This window comes from Pleurodeles waltl, chromosome 1_2 (genome assembly GCF_031143425.1).
Source record: "Pleurodeles waltl isolate 20211129_DDA chromosome 1_2, aPleWal1.hap1.20221129, whole genome shotgun sequence".
NCBI lineage: Eukaryota > Metazoa > Chordata > Amphibia > Caudata > Salamandridae > Pleurodeles > Pleurodeles waltl.
The window spans coordinates 682,061,934-682,085,339 of NC_090437.1; the positions used below are offsets into that span (position 1 = coordinate 682,061,934).

The 23,406-nt window shown below is 43.6% G+C and overlaps 1 protein-coding gene across 2 annotated transcripts in view; it reads right to left on the bottom strand.

Moving 5' to 3' along the window:
• The window catches only part of NR3C2 (nuclear receptor subfamily 3 group C member 2), a 799,955-nt gene that overhangs the window by 317,377 nt on the left and 459,172 nt on the right, over window positions 1-23,406 (bottom strand). The window contains exon 3 of one of the 2 annotated variants that reach the window (XM_069242633.1): window positions 18,256-18,395. In XM_069242633.1, the coding sequence (XP_069098734.1) occupies window positions 18,256-18,395 (140 nt within the window). Of the gene's footprint in view, window positions 1-18,243; window positions 18,396-23,406 lie in introns of both variants that reach the window. The other variant, XM_069242632.1, reaches the window with a different exon arrangement.

Below are 23,406 nucleotides of genomic sequence, written 5' to 3' on the forward strand. Positions count from 1 at the left end.
TCACAGAATTCAATATGCAAGGCCCTGCCCGCAAGCAATCTCAATAAGGACCATAACAGCTTGCTCCTGCAAGGAAGGGTCAAGGGAACACTTCACTCCATACAGAATACAGAACAACTACCAAGACTGGCAAATGACCCCAAGGAGGGCACAACCACCCCAGCTCGTAGAGACAGCAGGTACCACCGGCTTTGTGGGCGATAGAGAGCAGGCCCTCCACTCAGTGGTAAACACAATTCATCACATCTCCATTGACACAGATCCCATTCACTGGGTAAGTTCGGAAGCACTGCCAGTTGGACAGGCTACACCAGACCCGGGAGAGCAGGATTCTCTGGAACTGGTGTTCATCCCTCATTATACCTCAAAAGGTCATATAGATATTCTAATGAGAGGGAACTTATTGCGTCTATTTACTCAAATTCCATCTCTTAGGCGCATCACCTTGGATGACATGGAATGGGTTAGGTTTGAGCCCCCTGCATTGAAGGCAACAAACGAGATCACAAAAACAACTTGGAAAAATGTAGTACAGAGGGACGCAGTCTGGGATGCAAGAGAGTCTTTCACAGATTGGGGCACTGAACTATATATCCCCCGCTTGATAAATATCTGAACATTCTCTTAAATACTGCTCCCCTTCAAAAGCGGAAATCTGTTCTAAGAGGCTCAGGTGGTGGGGCAGAACCATCGGACCCATACAACTGTGACCCCACAGACCATAACCATAGTCTGCATGCAAAACAGAAGAGAGGTTCATATGGTCACACAAACATTCCAGCAAAGCAAGCAGAGGGATCGGGAAGATTTAAGGTATTGGTCTTAGCACTGAGGGGACCATAGAGTACCATTTTTGTCAAGGAAAGTGGCAGGAATCAGGAGTATCAGTAGATCTGGCGAGGCCATGAACTACCTAAACTCAATGACATTATCTGTATGCAAGAAACCTGGGAATGTGCTCCTTCTCTACTGCCAGGCTATTACGAAATCTTCCAGTCAGCCATGCGTCATAATATTTTTGGTCGGCCTTCTGGTGGATTATCCATCTTCATTAAACATGCAGTCCATCTGGTAACCACTGAGCTTACTATTAACAGTAATAGGGCCAATGTAATCACAATTAATTGTGTGAACATTGTCCAACAGAAGGTGGATCTCATATTAATCAACTGCTACATAAACGCACCAAGAAAATCTAAGGTAGTAACAATGCTCAAACTCCTGAAAAACCTGCAAACAGTCATCTTCAGTCACCCTGGCCATGAAATTGTTATGATGGGTGATTTTAATGTACAAGGGTTCGATGCAAAAACAGAGGACCTCCCCTTGGACAGAGGCCGTGAACTACTCCAAACTTTCTTCACAACCTTTAGCCTATCGTCAGCCCAACAGGAGAAAAGGGATAATTGGAATGGGAGCCTCCTTCATTCGTCATTCAAGGGAGGCTCAACCATCGATTATATGTACCTTTCAGAAAAGCTTAAGCAGAGACTTAGGCACTTTGAAATCACTGAGAGGGTGGAGAGCAACCACAATCCCCTGAAATGCATAACTGAATTACAAGTTTAAGCAGCCGAGCAGCATGCAGTTGTAGGGGCCTCAACTGGCACAGAGCAAGTAAATCTGGTGAGAAGAATCAAATGTAGATCAGATGATTCTTCTAAAATAATCCTATGGCTAAGAACCTCAACCGGGGAACCAAACTTGAACCTTGAATGGTGGATGAAGTCAGTGGGTGATCAACACAAACTGTTGTTGGATAACTCTCGGTATGCACAAGTAACTCACTCACTCAGAAGAAACATATCAACACAAATGGATAAAAACATGCTTAAAACAAGGCGGGCACTCTGCAGAGCCCTACGTAGGCACAGGCAAAAGCCCACACCGGACGCAGCGGAGCAGGTATCAAATATCAGAAGATCCCTTAAGAAACTGATATGGGGGCTCAAGGGGGAAAAAGATAGGAAGGAATAGGGCATCTTATTTCAGCTCCTAAAAGACCCAAACCATGCCCGCTTCTGGGATTATGTAAATAAGCAAAGAAATGTCCATAAGGTAAGGGAGAGAATGGTGTACCAGAGTTAGCATGGGTTTTGCACGTTACAACTTTGTATACAACCACTGATCTAGTATCAGACTTCACCAGCAACAGCCGGGACAGCGTTCAGTGCCTTTGATCCCTCAAAGCGATAATCCCTCTCCCATGGTTTTGTCTACCTTTTCCACTAGTATGACAGAGAATATCATAAAAAGGACTAGGAAGGATGGAGCGCCAGGACCTAATGGTCTCTCAGCTTCTCTGTTCAAATGTGCCCCATCGGACTGGGCAGAGAAGCTGACACACATCTTTAACAACGCATACCACCTGACCACAGTACCGGAGTCCAAGAGAGGTTCTATACTGTGCCCAATTTATAAAAAGGGGGACCGCTCACTAGCTGCAAACTATTGATTAATTGCCCTCCTGGATGTAGAGGCAGAAATGTACACACAACTGCTGTCGGACCAATTGGAAGCCTGGGTAGAAGAACACCAAATTCAGCAATTCTTTCAATCTGCCTTCAGATCGGGGGCCTCAACAGTGGACAACATAGAGGCACTTGCATACTTACAGCAGCAGGCAGTCAAAAGCAGCCATCAGCCGCTATTTTGCTGCTTTGTTGACTATAGTGCGGTCCTCGACAGGGTTGATCGTGAAACCCTGTGGAAGAAACTGTCATCATGGGGCATTCCTATACAACTCTTAAAAGCCATCATCTCTTTGTATTCCAGTACATGGGTCCGGGTCCCCACAGGGCCAGGGTCATTATCACAGAAAATAGAAACTAATAGAGGCCTAAAGCAGGGATGTGTCTTGGCCCCACTACTGTTTAACCTGCATACTGCAGATTCTGAGAAATATCTGAAAGCTAGTAGTTTGGTTCTACCCAAGACGGGCCCCACAAGACTTCAAATCATCCAGTATGTGGATGATATTTTGATAATGGACTGTACGAGAACCGGACTACAGTGAACCCTAAACGCTCCAAACCGTTTCAACAAGGCCAATCAGTTGCAGTTTAACCAAGAAAACCCTTATATTTGAAAGGTACAAGAATAAAAAGCTCACAACCTGGCAATTGGGAAGCCAGATCATCCGCACAGCCAGGAAATACAACTACTTGGCGGGGTGGTTCACAGAAAACAACACGGTAGAGGCACAGAAAAACGCAATTAGACATAAAACTGCGGTCATTGCATATGGGCTCGCCAAATTGAATAAGCAACTCAGAAGCGCGTTGGCCGCACCAATACTGAGAGTAACAAAAGAGACTTTACTCCTTGCTCTGCAATATGGCTACCTAGCATTCCCAGTGTCCTTAGAATCCACCATAGAACAGGCCCACTGCAAAGCATATTTAAAAATTTTACAACAACCAAAGTATACACGTCGGCCTAGGATCAGATTGGAAATAGGTCTAAAGTCACAGCAGGTAGATTGTCAAGTCGCAATCTTGAAATAGTACATCAGTCTCAGGAAGGTCAACTCGCTTATGTTAAAACATCACCTGAGAACGATTTTCGAGATTCCTGGCAAACCGTGGCACATGCAACTAAGTAAAGCACAGAAGACTTTCGAAACGGGCGATTCCACTCAGTTGTCACACACAGTGACCTACAGTGTTTGGAAAACATTGATTAACAAAAGAGCAAAGGAACTCTCACGAGAGTCCGATATATTGATAACTAAAACCCCAATAACAGTGCCTGCGTTAAATGATTCCTATTTGGTTGGAGCCCCTCAACCATACCTCCTAGAAGCAATAAAGGCAGACACTCAGCATCAAATCCTGTATATGCGAACATCAGTCTTCCCAATTAAGGACTTTAATCCTTCTTGGTCTGCACACAGGCAAAAATGCGCCTGTAGGCTCTGCTCTTACCATCAAGTGGCTACACCTTCTGTGCTGCTGTCACAAATTAGCAGCTGAAAGAAGACAGCTAATAATTCTAGTAGCGCTGGCTCAGGGAGCACGGTCCTGTATGGAGGTATCCAACTTTTGTTTTTCACATTCGGTGCCCTGGGCTTTGGCAAGATGTGCAAAATATGTGACAGCTCTCAGGAGGCTGCTAGTTCAGGCAGCTGGAGCAGTTAGCAGTGAACATGAGGGTTCTAATCATGTGCAAGCATCCCCTTGTTGCAAAAGAGACAATAAGTAGACTATTTTTACTGGTCTTTTTTGTTTTTTAATTGTATTAGTTTAATAATTAATTTTGAACTCACACAGTGTTTCTTTTACTTTATTTGTAATGGTTTTAATTAACTGATCAATAAATTTACAAATTACAAATTACAAAATTACAGGTCCAGCTTACCTACAGAAACTTGATACCTACTAAGCTCGACATAGGTGTCTACTAGAGTCAACTGCAAAAGTGAATGCACGTAGAACATCCAAATGCTAAAACAAAGAGGGAAGGTCCTCGGAGTGCCATGCCTAATGCAGTGTAATTCCGAGCCGAAACATGAGACTGGAACCAAAATGCACCTGCTTCAATAAGACTCATAAATCTGAACCTTTCTGCATAACCTGTAAAAGAATCAATTGAGCAATTTGAAGAACGAGAGTCCATGGCCTAGCCTCACTAACATCCCTCTCTGCCATTAGACAATTTTCTTTTTTTATATAAACAATTTTTATTAGGTTTTGCAAATACAAAGAACACTTCTCACCGAGACGCCAGAGGGCATCATCATTTGTCCAAACGAGGCTCACAAAATCAAACGGCAGTAACAGAGACCCCAGCCTATAATATTACCATAACTTCCCCCAAATCTGTTTGTGTTTATTGGGCCATCATCTCGCTCTGTAAAAGACTTCTTACAATTGCACGACCCAGTCCATACCTGATTGCCATTCAGCCAACATTGGTGGGCTTGTTGGGTTCCATTTCTGAGCTATGTCTCTTTTGGCTATTACTGTGGCCAAGCAGTGAATTATTTCCTCCCCCAGGTGTTTCCCAGGTCATCCAGTATTCCTAGGAGAGCGTGATGGATCATCAACTAAAGCAGGTAGCCCAGGACCAGAGTCAGGGAGTCAGTTATCTGCCTCCAATAATAAGTGGCTATCAAGAAGCACTTCCATGAAAAAGTCGGCGTTTGTGGTAGGGCAAAGGAAGCAGGTTGGGCTGGGTAGCTTCCCTTTGTGCCATAGTTTCAAGGGAGTGAGATAGATGCCATGTAAGTGATTCAGTTGGATTAGTCTGAGTCAGGTGGATATGGCAATTTCACACGGGCCATACAAGTGAGTTGCCAATCAAGGTCATCCAGGGTGCCAAACCAACTCTCCCACCTCCACGTCAGGGGGGTGAAGACATCAGGGGCATTGTCAATCAGGTTATGGTATAGGCAGGAGATGCCAGCCTTGCCCAAATTACCCATTAGCAGCTAAGCTTCCAGAGGGTTGTATTCGGGAAGCTCTTCTGACCATCTTTATACATGGCGAGGGCATGTCTTAGTTGCAAACCTTCATAGGAGTGGGCCTTAGAGAGGGCATATCAGGACTAAAGGTTTTGAAATGACCTGATGTGGGTCCCTTGTCAAATGTCTCCTAAGATTGTGATACCTATTTTCTCCCATGCTCAGAAATCTTGAAGGCTGGACGTATGATGGAGAAGACGTCCTCTCTATTATGGGGTCTGCTGAGTGATTTTGTTGTGCCAATCCATGGAGCACAGTGCAGTCATCCACATCAGGAAGGCTACAAGAGTGACTTCATGGAGTCCCCGTGGGAAGGGGTATCAATACAAAAGCCCCATCACCATGTAAGTCTAAGAAAGGAGATTTCCACACAGTATACCACGTCGTCCCACCCCGTCACCCAGTTGCTGACCACTTTGAGTAGATTTATAATACAATAAAGGGTCTCAATTCCCATATCCTCATTATATACCGACAGTCAGCATTTAGCCCCAGCTATGAAGGGTGGATGATCTGCCCAGGAGAAGGCCTGTATCATGGCCGTAAAGTCTCAGAATCATTTGTCTGGGATTATCAGTGGGAAATTCTGGGGAACATATAAAAACCGTGAAGGGACCATCATCTTGAATAGGGTCACGTGGCCCAATGCGGTGGGTGGTAAGGTCGCTCAGCTTTTTAGATCCGCTTTCATCGCAGACACAAGGGGTGTCATATTGAGGCTCCAAGTTAATTCGGGAAGGCAAGAAATATGAATTTCCAGGTATTTGAAGCATAGGCATTTAATAGGTATTGATGACTGCCATTGCATAATTGTAGTGTCACCATTAATCAGGACCAACAAGGATTTGCCCTTGTTTACCTGGAGTCCGGAGGCCCCTTTAGAGAGTTTTAGGAGTTGGAGGCATCATGGCCCTATAAGGCTCAGGTTTGCTAGGAAGAGGAGAATATGGGACATGTAAAGTGCTAATCTTTCTTCTGTAGTAATCTCCCATTTCCACCCTTGTAGTTGGGAATCGCATCTCACCAGCTAGGTATGGGGTCTATGGCAAGAGTGTAGAGGAGTGGGGGCAGCCCTGTCTGGTCCCCCTACGGATGGGGAAGGGAGCCTAAAATACACCAATTACTAACACCTGAATTAGTTGTCTAGAGTACAACAGGTCGATGTACCCTCATATGTGAGGGCCCAGGCCCATCTGCATCAGAACCACTTTAAGAAAGTTCCAGTCCAACGAGTCAAAGACCTTCTTGAAATAGAGGAGGAGCGCACAAGGGCTCGAGACAGTGCTATCTGTAGCCAGCGTATACAATGCCAGAAGCTCCATGTGGGTATAAACCCACATTTGTCTGGTTTAAACCATTTTCACATAATATCTTGTGCTCCTTTATAATCACAAGGGTACATGCAGAGCTCAATAAAAGTCCTCAATAAATAAACAAACAATAACACTCACAAAATGTGCCATTTTTCTGGTGGGTTAATCTATTCTTGCCAAATACCATAGCATTAGGGAGCTCTCTTTCCATTTGTAACAAGTTTAGGAGGGGCTGTTGTACAAGTCTTTGAAGAACGGCACTGTTGATTAACATGTTTGCGAAATCCATCAGTAAGCAATCATTTGACCGTCTGTCCAGGTGCATCATGAATAATCTGAAAGGGACCTAGAATGTTTTTCCTATCTTTAGAGTTGTGTTTCACAGGCCCTGTCACCGAGTCATTCGTATTGCAAAGGGATTTGTGTCTTAGCAATAATTCAGCACCAGATGTCAGCATTATGAGAAAGACAAAAGGTGATAGCTGGAAATCCTTGAATTAACCATAACCATAAGTAATTGACTTGCAATCTGGGGGATGGGGGTATATGCAGCATTGAATGCACTATTTGTAGTTGCTAGACAAACTGTAGGATCAGAAGGGAGGTTCTTCTTGTTATAAGGGTTAATAATGGGGGAGATGTAGTGGTGGTGAACATCTATTCAACAAAGGTTGACGATGCAGGATTTTTAAAAGACATTATGGCTAGAGGGCGTTAATTGACAAGGCATAAAGCCCCTATAGAGAACTCCTTGTTTATGATTACAAGAAGTAGATGAATAATGCATAACCTTGGTACAGTTGATTTATGGAGAAAGCATAATTCAGAAATGAGAGAGTTCTCCTGTTATTCAAATGTGCATGGCACATATTCACGATTAGATTTTACAGTCATAGCTAGAGCACACTCAATGTTCACACTTTGCTATGTATGCGTAAGGGTTCAGGTCAAACATACCAAACTGGAGATTATACCCTACGATATTACAGGAACCAAAAGTTCAAAGAGGCCCGAGAGAAGAGAATAAGCAGTACTTCACACACTATACTGACACAGCAACATCCAAAAGAAGAAAATGGAATGCAACGAAGGAAGCCATCTGGGGATAAGCTATATCCTCATTAACATCCACAATTAATAAACTGAATAAGCAGATGCTTCAATATGGCAAAGATCGGGCCAGGTTAGTAAGAATAAGCAGATAATATCTGCCCATAAAACTGCAGATACTGGATTTGCAAAGGACTGTCACTAAAGAAATGTATGAGCTAAAATTATTCAGAACAAGACATATAGGCAAAAGTGGTATAGGGAGGATGACAAGGTTTGATGCAGTTTTGGCTGTTGAAAACAGAGACCCTTACTACAGCGTGCCTACTACACATGCTAAAGGGATGCTCTTATACACGAAAGAAGGAATTAAGTTATCTTCTATAAGTATCTAGAGACCCTACGCAGTAAGGGGAATGCATAAGGAAGTCTAGACAGCTGTTCTGTGCTTCAAAAAAATGTGATAACTCAGAAACAAAGAGAGGAGCAAGATGCGCGACTGACTGTCAAAGAAATAAAGGGCCAGATTTACACGGCCCTGGCGCCACTGGAGCGTCGCTTCCAGTGAAGCTTCAGAAGCAGTTTTCACTACACCACATTTACAAGGCAGCGTTAAGCCACTGTTTGTGGCTTAACGCCCTCCTTGTAAATATGGCCCCCCGACGCAGTTGTTTGCGTCAGACGGGGGGTCAATGGGTGTTGCTGTGGGCATTCGACCGCAACACCCATTACTTTTGAAGCTGCCCCAGATTTACAAGAAGGCGTAAATCTGAGGCAGCAGCAAAAACTAACGCCACCCCAGGGGTAGCATGGCACGAGGAGGAATACTTTGAGTCCTCATCGTCTTTTGCTCTTTCTATGTGTGCCTCATTCTATATCACACATAGAAAGACCAAAAGGCCATGAATGATTGTTTATGTGCAGGAAGGTCTCCCTTCCTGCACAAAAACAATCATTCCAAAATGATGCTTTGGTACTTCTATGTGGGCAGCACACATATAAGTGCAAAATCGCCATTGTATATTGTTTATATGCAGGAAGGGACACCTTGCTGCACATAAACAATCTATCTCCTTAACACAGACACCCTTGCACTATGGTGCAAGGTTGCCTGCGTTGACAGCTAAATTTAGCGGCAGGGAAAACACAGGGGTGCTCTGTATTCCTGTAAATACGGCGCATCCCTGCGTTTCAAAAGTGGCACAGCGCTGCACTGTTTTGGCGCAGCATTGCGCTGCGCTATTTTGTCATTATATGGGCCAAATAATGCTAGTCTTAATAACCTAAAACACCCTGTTGAGATGCTCTTAGATGAGAAACGTAAAGCATTTTGAATCGTGTTTGCAGGCAACTTACTTCTAATGTATACAGAAGTGCTGGATAGAGGGATTGTGGTTCAATCCACAAGTGAAGATCTAATGATAATGGTTTGAAACCAAACAAATACCCACAAGACTATAAGGCCAACAGGTTAAAGCTTAACACTGATGAGATACTAGGTAAGACACTTGCACTAAGGTAGGACACGGTGATGGCACAATTATTACATGTGGGTTTCTTAGTGACAGAAGAATTATTCTAAACAATAAAAGGTTGACAGAAGTTATGGGGAGGGCAATGGCTGAACATGGAGAAAGCAATTTAAGCCATATTGGTGAACTGTCTATTTGAGGTCCTAAAATGCATGAACTTTCGTTCAGAGCATAAGTCCATGGTGTTAATATTATACATAAAACCTCGAGCGAAAGTCAAAACAAACAATATAATATCAGAGACTGAGATCTGGAATTGTCAACAGGCATAAGACAGGGTGGATTCTTATCCCACTTTTTGCTTGTGCTAGCAATAAAATCTCAGTCATGTGACCTGAGCTGAAAGCTTAATATCAGGGATATAAATCTATGTGTGTGTGTGTGTGTGTGTGTGTATATATATATATATATATATATATATATATATATATATATATATATATATATATATATAAATAAATATATATATGGAAAATGTTACTTACCCAGTAGACATCTGTTAGTGGCATGTAGCGCTGCAGATTCACATGCTTTGCATAAGTCCGCCATCTAGTGTTACAAGTTGTTTTTCTTTGTAGAAGGTTTTCAAGTCACGAGATAGAGTGACTCCTCCTCTCGGTGATAGTGTGCATGGGCATCGAATCCTTTGTTAGATTGTTTTTCCCGCAGGAGGGTGAAGTAAAGAGTGTAGAAATATATGTGTGTATATATATATATATATATATATATATATTCTGAGAAAAGAAGATGTCCATGCAATGTACATACATATTTACAAATAAAGTACCACAACGGCTACAGGCTTCCAGCGAGGAGGGAGGGTGCTTGTGAATCTGCAACACTACATGCCATGAACAGGGTATCTAACATTTTCTGTTTGATGGCACGTGTAACTGCAGATACACATTCTTTGCATAGACTGTAAAGCACTCCCCTCCCAAAATAGGCGGTGGCTAGCCTGTAGGTGTTGGAGTAGTTTGAAATAGTGTTTTAAGCACTGGTTGTCCAAAATATGCTTGTTGGCAAGATAAGACATCTGCACAGAAGTGTTTAGTAAATGTGTGTGGTGTGGACCATGTGGCTGCTTTACATATATATGCCATTGGTATATTTCCTAAGAATGCCATTGAAGCTCCTTTCTTTCTAGTAGAATGTGCTTTAGGAGTTATTAGTAACTGTCTTTTAGCTTTAAGATAGCAAGTTTTAATACACTTTACTATCCATCTGGCTAATCCTTGTTTTAAAATAGGATTACCCGTGTGAGGCTGTTGAAAAGCCACAAAGTGTTGTTTAGACTTTCTGAATGTTTTTGTTCTATCTATATAATACATGAGAGCCCTTTTAACCAAGGGTATGAAGAGCTCTTTCAGCAACTGAATCTGGCTCTGGAAAGAAGACTAGCAATTCCACTGACTGACTGATATGAAATGGTGAAACTTCTTTTGGTAGGAATTTTGGGTTTGTCCTAAGGAATATATTATTTTTGTGAATTAAAAAGAAAGGTTCTTCTAAAGTGAATGCTTGAATTTCACTAACTCTTCTTAAGGACGTAATTGCTACTAAGAAAGCAATCTTCCATGACAAAAAGTGGAGAGTGTAAGAATGCATGGGTTCAAATGGTGGACCCATACGTTTTGTGAGCACGATGTTCAGATTCCAGGCAGGAGCTGGTGGAGCTCTAGTTGGAATAATTCTTTTAAGGCCTTCCATAAAAGCTTTTATAATAGGAATCCTAAACAGAGAAGCATGCTTTGTGTTTTGCTATTGCTGTTAAATGGATTTTAATAGAGGAATATGCAAGTTTTCCTTTTTGTAAATGAAGTAAATAACAGACAATATCCTGTACTGGTGCTTTAAGTGGGTTAATGTTTTTGGGCTGGCAGTTATATACAAATGTTTCCATTTGGCTGCATAACACTGTCTAGTTGTAGGTTTGCATGCTTCCTTTGGAATATCCATACATTCAAACGGAAGCTGTAGATAGCCAAATTCTATGACCTAGGGAGCCAAATCAGTAGGTCGAACATACAGGGATTGGGATGCCTGATTTGACCTTTGTTCTGAGTCAACAGATCTGGTCTGTTTGGAAGCTTGTGATGTGGTACTACAGACAGATCCAATAGTGTAGTGTACTAGTGTTGCCCACGTGGGAGCTATGGGTATCACAGTGAGGGAGGTGTGAAGGATCTTGTTGACCAGAAATGGAATTAGTGGGAGAGGCGGAAAAGTGAAGTAAATATCCCATATCAACTGATCCATAGAGCATTGTCCTTGGATTGAGGGTGTGGGCACCTGGATGCAAAGTTTAGGCATTTTGCATTTTTGCTTTTGGCGATGAAGTCTATGCCTGGGGTTCCCCACATTTGGAAGTATTGTTGAATCACTTGTGGGTGAATCTTACATTTGTGTACTTTTTGCTGCGTCCTGCTTAAGAGGTCTGCTAGTTGATTGTGTATCCCTGGAATATACTCTGCTAGTAGCTGAATGTGATTGTTAATTGCCCATTTCCAAATTGTGCTTGCCAAAAGGGACAATTGAGATGAGTCTGTCCCCCTGTTGTTTGCAGATAATACATTGTGGTCATGTTGTCTGTCTTTATCAACACTGTCTTGTGTGTGATTTGTGTTTGAAAAGCTTTGAGTGCTAGGAACACTGCTAGTAATTCCAAATGGTTTATGTGATAAGTTTGTTGAATTGAGTCCCATTCCCCTTTAATGGTAAGGTTGTTGAGATGGGCTCCCCAGCCTATCATTGATGCATCTGCTGTGATTATGGTCTGTGGCACAGGGTCCTGAAAGGGCCGCCCTTTTAATAACTTGGTGTGATTCCACCATTGCAGAGAGTGATAAGGTGGCGGTCCAACAAAACTAGATCTTGAATATGATCCTGTGCCTAAGACCATTGTTGCCAGTGGCACTGCTGTAGTGGTCTCATGTTTAGGCGTGCATTGGGTACTACTGTTATGCATAATGCCATAATTTCCAATAGTTTCATGATCAACTTCACTGTGTAAGTGTGATTGTACTGCAGTTGAGATATGAGTTCGTGAAAAGCTTGAATTCTCACTGGATTTGGCATGGTAATGCTGATTAAGTGTTCAGAATTGCTCCTAGATTTGGTTGTATTTGTGCGGGCTGCAGGTGAGATTTTTGATAACTGATTGTGAATCCTAGGTTGTGTAGGGTGTCCACTGTATACTGTGAGTGCTGTTGACAGGTTTGAATTGTACTGGCTTTTATGAGCCAGTCGTCCAGATACAGAAAGACATGTATGTGTTGTCTTCTGAGGAATGCTGCAACCACTGCCAGGCATTTGGTGAATACCCTTGGTGCTGCTATTACTCCGAAGGGTAGTACTTTGAATTGCTAGTGCTTCCCTGCTATAACAAATCTCAGAAATGTCCGATGTGCTGGATGTACGGGAATGTGGAAATAAGCATCTTTCAAATCTAATGCTGTCATGTAATCTTGTTTCTGTAGCTGGAGAATAATGTCCTGTAGAATGAACATATCAAAGAGCTTAACTGAATGTACTTATTGAGGGGTCTGAGATATAAGATTGGTCTGAGAGTACCGTCTTTCTTTGGTATGAGGAAGTATAGTGAATACACTCCATCCCTTGTTGGGATATCGGCACCATCTCTATAGCACCTTTGAGTAGTAGTGATTGTACCTCCTGTTTTAATAAATTGAGATGTTCCAGAGAAAGTTTGTGCAAGCGAAGGGGAATGTTTGGTGGAGTAGAGATACGTTCTAGGTAATAACCATGTTGGATAATTGATAGATCCCATTGATCTGTAGTAATGTTGTACCATTGTGGGTAAATATTTTCCAGTCTTCCTCCCACAGGAGATGTATACTGTGTGGGGATCTGTAAAAAGTCACTGTTTGGTTGAAGTGGAGGAACCTCTTGGGGTGGTTGATTTACCTCTTCCTCTATAATTACTCCCTCTGGAAGAGCCTCTGTTGTACAAATGTGGCCCTTGTTTCTGTTGGGATTTCGATTGCTCTGAGGTTGATGATTTGAAACCACCCCTAAACTGTGGCCTACGAAAAGTTCCCGAGTAGGTGTAGTGTAAATGGCACCCATAGCTTTAGCTGTATCAAAGTATTTTTTCATCTTTTCTATCGTGGTATCAACCTCTGGCCCAAATAGGTGTTGCTTATCAACGGGCATATTCAACACTGTCTCTTGTATTTCAGGCTTAAAACCTGACGCTCTTAACCATGCGTGCCTTCTAATGATGACACCGGTGATGATACCCCTTCCTGCTGTATCTGCTGCATCTATTGCAGATCTAATTTGATTATTAGAAATGGCCTGCCATTCCGCTACTATCTGCTGTGCCCTTTTTGGGTGTTCTGGTGGAAGGTACTAACCAATGAGCTCTATCATATCTTGCCAACAGTGTTGGAGAGTTTGCAATCCTCCAATGCTTAGCAGCTTGAGATGCTGCTTTCTTTCCGGCTGTGTCAAATTTACGACTTTGCTTGCGTGGAGGAGGAGCATCCCCTGTAGATTGGCTATTTGTTCTCTTTCTTGCTGCACTGACGACTACAGAGTCAGGCGGCAATTGTGCTCTGATAAAAACCAGATCAGAGGGTGCAGATTTATACTTTTTTTCCACCCTTGGTGTAATAATTCTCTATTTTACCGGTTCCTTGAAAATGTCCCCTGCATGTTTAAGCATGCCTGGGAGAATAGGGAGACACTGATACTCCTTATGAGTAGATGTTAGTGTAACAAATAAAAATTAATCCTCAATCGGATCTGTACGCAATTGTACCTTATGATACGCAGCTGCCCTGGCCATAACCTGATTGTAAGCAGTGGTATCTTCGGGGTGGGGTGGTCTTGGGGGTATAAATCAGGATCATTAGGCGGGATGGGATCTGAATCATATAAGTCCCATGGATCTATATCCCGTTGAGTGTCATATAAATCATCTCCATGTGCTGAGATAGGGGATTGTGGAGAAAATTGTGTAGGTGAAGATGGTGGTGGTGGAGAAGCAGGGAGTAAAGGAGAATATGGTGGTGAAGGCTGTTGTGACGCCTTTGGTTTCTCCCTTTGTTTAAATATTTTAGCAGGTGGAGGCCGTTTGTAAAGCTTCTTGGGAAGTCAATTTGCTTTTGATGGTTGGAGGAGGAGAAGCTATGATTCTTCCTGTGTCCTTATGTATATGGATTTTTTGCTGTTTAGCGTCCATTACTTCCAATAAGGGCCTTATTTTAGAAGACTCCTCAGTGACTGGAGCATATTGTCAACCCACAGGTTTCAGCTCTGAAAGTATGGATACTGAATGTTTGAGTTGGTCTGAAAAAGTCAGCTCCCAAAGCGTTGTTACTTTTTTCGGCTCCATGGTGGAAGTCTCCGATTTTCGTCTAGATCCCAAAACAGGTGTGGCAAGCTGTAGGGTTGGTGCTGAATGCACTTTGGCCTTTTGTTTCGGCACCGAACCCGAAGGTTGGTCATCCGATTGTATTTTTCGGGTCTGACCATGGCTGACAAGCAGTGGGGGACCCAAGACCATTTGTTTCGGCACCGAACCCGAAGGTTGGTCATCCGATTATATTTTTCGGGTCTGACTATGGCTGACAAGCAGTGGGGGACCCAAGACCAGTGCTGAAGTCTTTTTGGTTGTTTTTGGTGGATGGGAAGTGGCTGATGTACTCATGTACTGCGCAGGTGGAATGGATTGGCGGTTGCCATCGGAATCTGCGATGGAAACAGTTGCGTGATGAGCCAATTCTTCTTGTGCATGTTTTTCTCCGAAGATGTCAGGCGTTTGTTCCGATGACTTGGACGTCATCTCCAACCGGCGTGCTCTTCGATCCCTAAGAGTTTCTTTGAACAAAAGGATTGACAAGCGTCACAGTGCTCTTCTCTGTGATCCAGAGAGAGAGAGAGATTGCATACTGAATGCTGATCGGTGTATGGAAACTTGCCGTGACACCGAGGGCAAAAGCGAAACAGAGTCCGTTCCATCAGTCTGACATTGTTCGACTACCACGTGTCGAAGTAAGCCCAAGAAGGGCGAGGTCGCCCCTAAAGGGCGTGTAATCGACCCCGATAATTACAATCAGATCGAAGATAAGATTGGAAAACCCGATCGAGAACTATACCGGCATTTATAGAAAAGAAAATAGAAGTTCAGATAGTACCGAACCAAGATCTACCGGAGCGAGAGGAAACACGTCCGAACCCGAAAGTGGAAAGAAAACAATCTAACAAAGAGGAGGAGTCACTCAATCTTGTGACTCGAAAAGCTTCTTAGAAGAAAAACAACTTGTAACACTCCGAGCCCAACACTAGATGATGGACTTTTGCAAAGCATGTGTATCTGCAGCTACACATGCCATATAACATATATATATATTTGTATATATATATATATATATATATGAATATGTATATGTACATGTTATAGTGTCACTATACACAGTAGACATGTTTTTATATGAAATAGACTTAGCAGATACAGAAATATTCCTGAACAATTTGGTGAACAGTCAGGCTTAAAAATTATTAGAGGCAAGCCTATGGAGTTTCCAGTGGGGCCCTTAAGGCTATCATTGAGTGTGACACTGCCGGAACTGTTTGTACCATGGATTAGAACATTGGAATGCTGGAGGCTCCATTGAAAACAATGGAGTGCTGCGGGCTTTTACTGGCCGGTAAAAGCCCGCAGCGCCAACATTCCAATGTTCACTTTGTTCACAGCAGCAGCTGTGAACAAAGCCTCACGGAGCCCGAGGGGATTTAAATCCCCTCGGGCTCCGTGAACATTTTTTTTTTTTAATAGAACATTCTGCCCTGTGTGGCAGAATGTTCTAATAGCCTTCGGCTCGGGCATTTAACGCGGGGAGCGGGCCTTTAATAGCCGGTAGAGCCCGCTATGGCGGGTTCTAAGGCTATAATGGGCCATGTGACGAGGCTGCCTCTTGAGCCCATTATTGTGTGTGTTAGAAATAGAACGTTTGGTATTTAACCTGAGATGAAAGTTTGATGAAGCTGACAGAGGCATTCGGTCACAAACATGTGCTGTTTATGATAATAATATATAGAAGTTGCTGGAATTTCCAATGGGGACTTTAAGACCATCACTGAGCGTGACCCTCTCGGATTTGTCCTTAATATGGAACACAGACTTTATTTAATACTGGGGCACTAATGTCATACATACTGCACATAACTAGAATAAACTAAACACCAAAAGACTAATGACAAATATGCATAGATCCTTAGAATTTTCGGTGACCCTAGTGCTATCTCTGTTGGTAGGGCAGCTATAGCTAAAATGATTGTACTGCCGTGATCCTTATACTTATTCCAATGTTGTGTACACCCCCCCATCCCCACTGTAAAAAACATTTCAGGTTATGCACAATATATTGATAACACTAGCATGTGATGGCAAAAAATGCAGAGTAAAGATGAATACCTTACACCTTAAATAGAAGAAAGGAGGACTTCGAAAGTTACTTCCGAGGGAGGTTACAGTATGTGGCTGGCTGGATAACTCAGGTCTCCGGTGCGGATTTGGTAGTTGGACATTTGGTATCAATGGAATTAATACAATTACAAGGTCGTAAAATCGCACTTAAGTCTGGAAACAAAATTGAGAACGTGTAAGAACAAGAAGCTCCATGCCCCAAAATGCAAATCTAGGGAGGGGGTGTTTACTAACTAGGAAAAGGCTCAGTGCGATTATTATCTTGGAATGGTTCAATTCATACAAAACCATGGAATCTGAAGAGCTGCACAGCAGACTTGCGGCGTCTTTGCAGATGTCCGCCTGTCGTTTCCGGCAGTATCAAAACTGGCAATGGTGCATCAAGGGAGGGCTGTGGTCATCAGACTGTACCAGCTTATCAGAGGAGATATGCCGAAGACAGAACTAACAGTCAGACAGAAGGGGGACACGTGCTGTGTGAAAACAGTGAAGGAGCACTAGTGAAAGAGCATGTTTGAACAGATACAGTCGGCAATCAGTGATGCAAGATGTCACCTATTCATTTTAACATCTTGCTTTGAAAACATAGCACACCCTAAATGCTACATATCCGATCAAAGATATTAGGTGCTCAAACTGTTAAAAGGTTGAAGCAAATTTCCTGGATTTTATAGGGTTCCCGTATAGCATGAGAAAATGATGTCTTTCCTTACCAAATCAATGTAAGCGATAGTTTAGACATCTGACATTATTACAGGTGAGCCGCCGAGCAGCAATACACTGGCAGAGAGGATACCGAAAGATGAGGGTTGGTTCCAAGGCAGTGCAGAAAGCCAGAGAAATACAAATCACTGTGTACAATACAGATACAATTATTAAAGGATTTGTCAGGTCTGGAAAGGACACACTAGAGACCTTATTTCCCTTCCTGACTCTTAGGCACCGTGAAATGTGAATATGTAAACCATAAAATAGGCTGAACTATAACGCTAATCTGTGTGTGATTCTATCAGCATGGGAGAATACTGTAACAGTGTCACATAATACAGCTCTGCAGACGTTCTAGGTATGAACAATAATTGCATGCACTGATTGATAGATATACTTCTCGCATTTCTACTTTTGTTTTCTTTTATAAACAACAAAAACGTATCTCCAATAACAAAATAGTGTATTTAAAATGGCAGAGACGCTTCTACTAGGAAAGACTGATATACAGCGACATCTAATTGACACTTTTCTGTAATCCACAAGGGGTTAAAGGCACTGGCTGTTACATGTAATGGGATGGAAGAAGGCCTCAGTAAACACTTTCGACATGCTTAGGACTAGACTAGTGAATATGGCAGAGTGCGTTATATCGTACAGACTGAGGCACATTAATATGACAATGAGTAGAAGAAAGTTAATACAAACGGTATCACGCACTTGAACATTTACCTTCCACTGCTCGCTTGAAAAAGACTTTGCAGCTGCCGCAGGTAACCACGCCATAGTGGCAGCCAGAAGCCTCGTCACCACACACTAGGCACACTTTGGAAGGCCTTGATGACCCCGTTGATACACTCCGCAAGGAGGAGCTGACGAAAATCAAAAAAAATATTATTTAATAACACTTAGTTGGGAATAAAACATGTTCACTGCATGAGTGAACAGAACAGGCACAGAAGTAATATTGTAAATCAAGCTATGTGCAATACAAAGTGATAGGCTGTTTGTTAACATAACACAAGCAGAAAAGCAAACATCGATGCCGCTAAACGGCACAATTTCTACAACACAACATAAGCAGAATTAAAAACACACTACAAAACACAGGACAGTCACTGGCATGCTAAAACAACCGATTATTTATGAAGTAGGCCACACAAACCAAGACACATAAAGTACAATAAACTCAAAAATAAAGTACAATTCACTCATAAATGCTGAAGATGAAATATGTCACTAAATAATTGTTCCGTTTTGAAGAAATGCAGATGACAGTGAAAAGTTGTGTGCGGCCATGAATTAGGCATCTGGGCAGGCAGGCGTCCTTAAATTCTAACTAGTTGAGTTCGTTCCATTTATGAAAAGTGTAGATTTTACAAAACTAGTACACTTTTGTTTCGCTCTTTGCTTACCATATCATTATACATAATTAACAATGCTATTAACATACGGATCTACAAAATGAAAATAGTTCTGAACTGTGTTATCCCATGAGGTAAGCATTGTAAAGTACACCTTGGCAGTTTAAATAACACACAGTTGTTTCATCACTGCGATCAGGCAAAAGCCACAAAGAGACACGGGTGGTTTGCTACTTCAACGAGTTCACAAAACAAACGTAAAACAATTCTTTTATCGCCACATGTGCTGCATTATGCCTGCACATAGGGCACTGATGAGGCAGCACACATCAGATCTGTGTGCACACTCCTGAATCTCTTGTTGCAAACTGCCAAGGACGACGACTTCAAAACATTTGTGGGGGTGATTCGGTTTGTGGGGCGGGTTTGATACCAGGAGGCAGAGGTTCTTGGTAAGAATGGGTACAGTTTGAGATAGCACCACTTCGCAAGGATGATCACCCTCCGCGCCCCAGCATATTCCAGGAGCACACACTTACAGCAAGAGCGCTAGGCCACCAGAAACAGCAGTCCTGCGTGTCTGGGCAAGTAAACAACGACCTCAGCGGTACGCCATGAGCCAGGACATTGCAAACTGGAAGTGAAGAAATTCAAGAAGGACAAAACTCTGAAAAATCTACATAGGACCCGGAAAAACATCGCCAACAACGCCAGAACCGCCCCTAACCTCTTGTAATCCAGAAAGGAACAAAAGGCATGCTACCTCTTTACCCCATCTGAACCAACTACCCCTTCTATACCACCATTAATCACATGCCAGGGTTCAGGTTTTGTACTACTCAAATGACAACATACAAACACTCGGCACTCCCCGTGAAAGGTGGGAACGTCTACAGTGACTCAATTTCGCGTTTTGTTCTTCTGTTCCACCTGCGTGCCTCTGGCAGGGAATTAGAAGCCACAAAGCCCATGGAAGAGCCCACGCCTTACAGTGATACCTGCTGGTCTCATGCTAAAAACTGTGCCCGTTTTTGTATCACCCTACTAAGGCTTTCGAAAAAACAGTACCCGAGAGTGGTGCGCAGCCACATGGAAATGTATCATCCGCCCATCCTGTCTCCACCCACACAGATGTAGGCAAGTCCTGCAGCACCAACAGTGCCCATTGTAGGAGGCTGGCCTAGTTTGTAGTGGGTACCAAAGGTACGTACACGTTATACTAGGTCCAGTTATCCCTTATTAGTGAAACACAATCAGAGTCTACCAGCCAGGTTGTCTAGGGTTAGCTGTAGCTGAGCAGCCAAGGCTAATCTAGGAGACATGCAAAGCTCTTGCAATACCACTGTAGTCACACAGTACTCAAAGACATGAAAGAAAATACTCAGTGTTACAGTAATAAAGGTACTTTATTTTGGTGACACAAATGCCAAAAATACCCTAGAGACTATACTCCCTTAGGAAGTAAATAATATACACAATATATACACTAGTATCCACAAACAGGTAAGTAAACAGAAAACAGTACATATAGTGAAAATCACAATAGGTTGCAATTGGCCTGGGGGAACACAAACCATATACTAAAGTAGTGGAATGCGAAAGTCTGTTTCCCAACTAGGCAAGTGTAGTATGTAGAGGGGCGCTGGGAGTGTATGAAAACACCAAAGGTAAGTAATACAACCAACCCCAGAGCCCAGGAAAACAGGAGTAAATCGCAGTAAGTTTCATGACACACACAAGAAGTCATGATAGATGATTATGCAAGAACCAGAATCCAACAATGGATTCCTGGGCCTGAAGACCTGTGGAAGAAGGGGACCAAGTCCAAGATGCTCTGAAGAGTCCATGGAGAACAGGAGCCCCTGGTAACCCGGATGAAGGTGCAAAAGAAGAACCACCGGTGGGAAGACAAAGTCAGTTATGCACCCAAGAAGACAGATGCAGGTTCCTGGTTCGTTCAGAAGATATCCCACCCAAGATGGATGATTGCAGTCTGATTTGGGTCTCTGGATTCCGTCAACAAGCCGAGGCACAAATAAAGCTCACGTTAGCGGAAAATGGCACTGCCCGGGACCAGGAGGGACCTGGTGGCCTCTACCCAGGATGGGGAGGCAGAGGGGGCTCTCAGGAACTAAGAGAGCCATCAGAAGACCAGGCAGCGTGCACAGGAGTCCCACAGCACAGGGACCAAGAAGGTGCAAATGGGGGCCCACGCAGCATGACACAAACGGTTCCCACGCCGCCAGAGAACCACTCAGAAAGCTGTGCGTAGCAGAATGGAGTGGTGGGGGCCTAAGCTGTGCTGAGCACGAAGAACTTCTTGGAAGGTCACACACAAGCCTTGGCAACTGCAAGTCATGTGGTGCATGGGGGTACAGTCTTGCGTGGGGAGGCAAGCTCTTACCTCCACCAAAGTTGGACAGCTGGACCTTGGGACTTTCGGGGTCACTTTAGTCCCCCACCTGTGTTGCTGGATCCACGCTTGTCATCTGGAGAGGGGACCCACGCCACCGGTCGTCACTGCAGAGAGGTGCCTGCTGAAGCAGGGAAGTGACTCTGTCACTCCAAGAGAGATTCCTTCGGTTCTTCTGGTGCAGTCTGAAGACAGGCAGTCCTCAGAGGTTGCACGACCTGGAAACAGTTGCAGTTGCTGGCAGGAGCTGACGATACAATGTTGCAGAAGTCGTCTTTGGTTCTTTGTTGCAGTTTGTAGAGCTCCTGGAGGGTTCAGCTGCGGTTCCGTCGGTAGATGAAGTAAAGGATGCAGAGGATTCCTGCTGAAGTCTTGCAATCCGAATCTGAGGAAACACCCAGAAGAGAGACCCTAAATAGCCCTGAAAGGGGGATTGGTCACCTAACCAGGTAAGCACCTATCAGGGGAGGGCTCTGACGTCACCTGCTGGCAATGCCCACTCAGATGCTCCCAGAGTGCCCCACCACCTTGGAATCCAAGATGGCAAAACCCAGGGACACTCTGGAGGAGCTCAAGGAAACCGCCCCTGGGGTGGTGATGGACAGGGGAGTGGTCACTCCCCATTCCTTTATCCAGTTTTGCACCAGAGCAGGGACTGAGGGTCCCTGAACCTGTGTAGACTGGATTATGCAAGGCGGGCACCATCTGTGCCCTTCAACACATTTCCAGAGGCTCTGGGAAGCTAACCCTCCCATGCTTGTAACACCTATTTCCAAAGGGAGAGGGTGTAACACCACTCTCCCAAAGGAAATCCTTTGTTCTGCCTTCCTGGGCTTGAGCTGCTCAAGCATCAAGAGGGCAGAAACATGTCTGTGAGGTGGCAGCAGCTGGGGCTGCCTGGAAAATCTCAGAAGGCTAGTATGGCAGTACTGGAGGTCCATAGTGGAGCCCCCAGAGTGCATGGGATTGTGCAACCAATACTAGAATCAGTATTAGGGGGAAATTCCCAGTTGTTAGACACCTTACATGGCCATATTTGGGGTTACCATTGTGAAGCTGAACATAGGTATTGACCTATGCCCAGTGCATGTGTAAAATGCGTCCCTGCACTCACAAAGCCTGGGAAAATGGTCCTGGGCGACATGGGGGCACCTCTGCTAGTGTAGGGGTGCCCTCACATACAGGTACTTTGCACCCAGCCTTCAGGGTTGGAAAGCCTGACATATAGGTGACTTATAGGTGATTTGGTGCAGTGTAAATGGCTGTGAAATGGTGCATGCACTATTTCACACAGGCTGCAATGGCAGTCCTGTAGAAGCCTTCGTATGGGCTCCCTCTGGATGGCAAAAGTAATGCTGCAGCCCATAGGGATCTCCTGGAACCCCAATGCCCTGGGTACCTAAGTACCATGTACTAGGGACTTATAAGGGGTGATCAGTATGTCAATTTGGGATGAAATACTGTGTTACCAGTATGTAGTGACAAATTTGAGAGGAGAGAAAGCATAAGCATTGGGGTCCTGGTTAGAAGGACTCCAGTGACACAGACAAGCATACTGACAAAAACAGTGAAACATACTGACAAGTAGGCCAAAAACCATAGGCACTGGGGTCCTGGCTAGCAAGATCCTAGTGACATAGTCAAAACACACTGACATCAAGCAGAAATTGGGGGTAACATGCCAAAAAGAGGGTACTTTCCTACACCCATGCACTGTTGAGCAAAGTTTGGTACAGTTCCTTTTTAATACCGAAAAATGCCAGAAAGAAACAGCAATTTCTGTCACTGAACCCTAGTTTGCAGCAGTTCCCCAGGTGAAATTACAATGGTTGATAGGTACTCCGCGTTCATTTAATTATTGAAGGCAGTAGCACCACAATTATTTTATTCAACATACGCAGGATCATGCATCAAAATTATTATATGGCATTTTATGGTGCTTTTAACCAACAAAATGTTCCCATTGAATATAGTCTTTCAAAGACACTTAACTTTTCGTTTAATGTCTTGTATTACATGACCAATGTTACAGAGACAAAATAAATCGTGCATCCGCCTTTAGTAGCTGTGGTGAGGTTCAAGACGCTTGCGAGTCAGTGGGGCAGA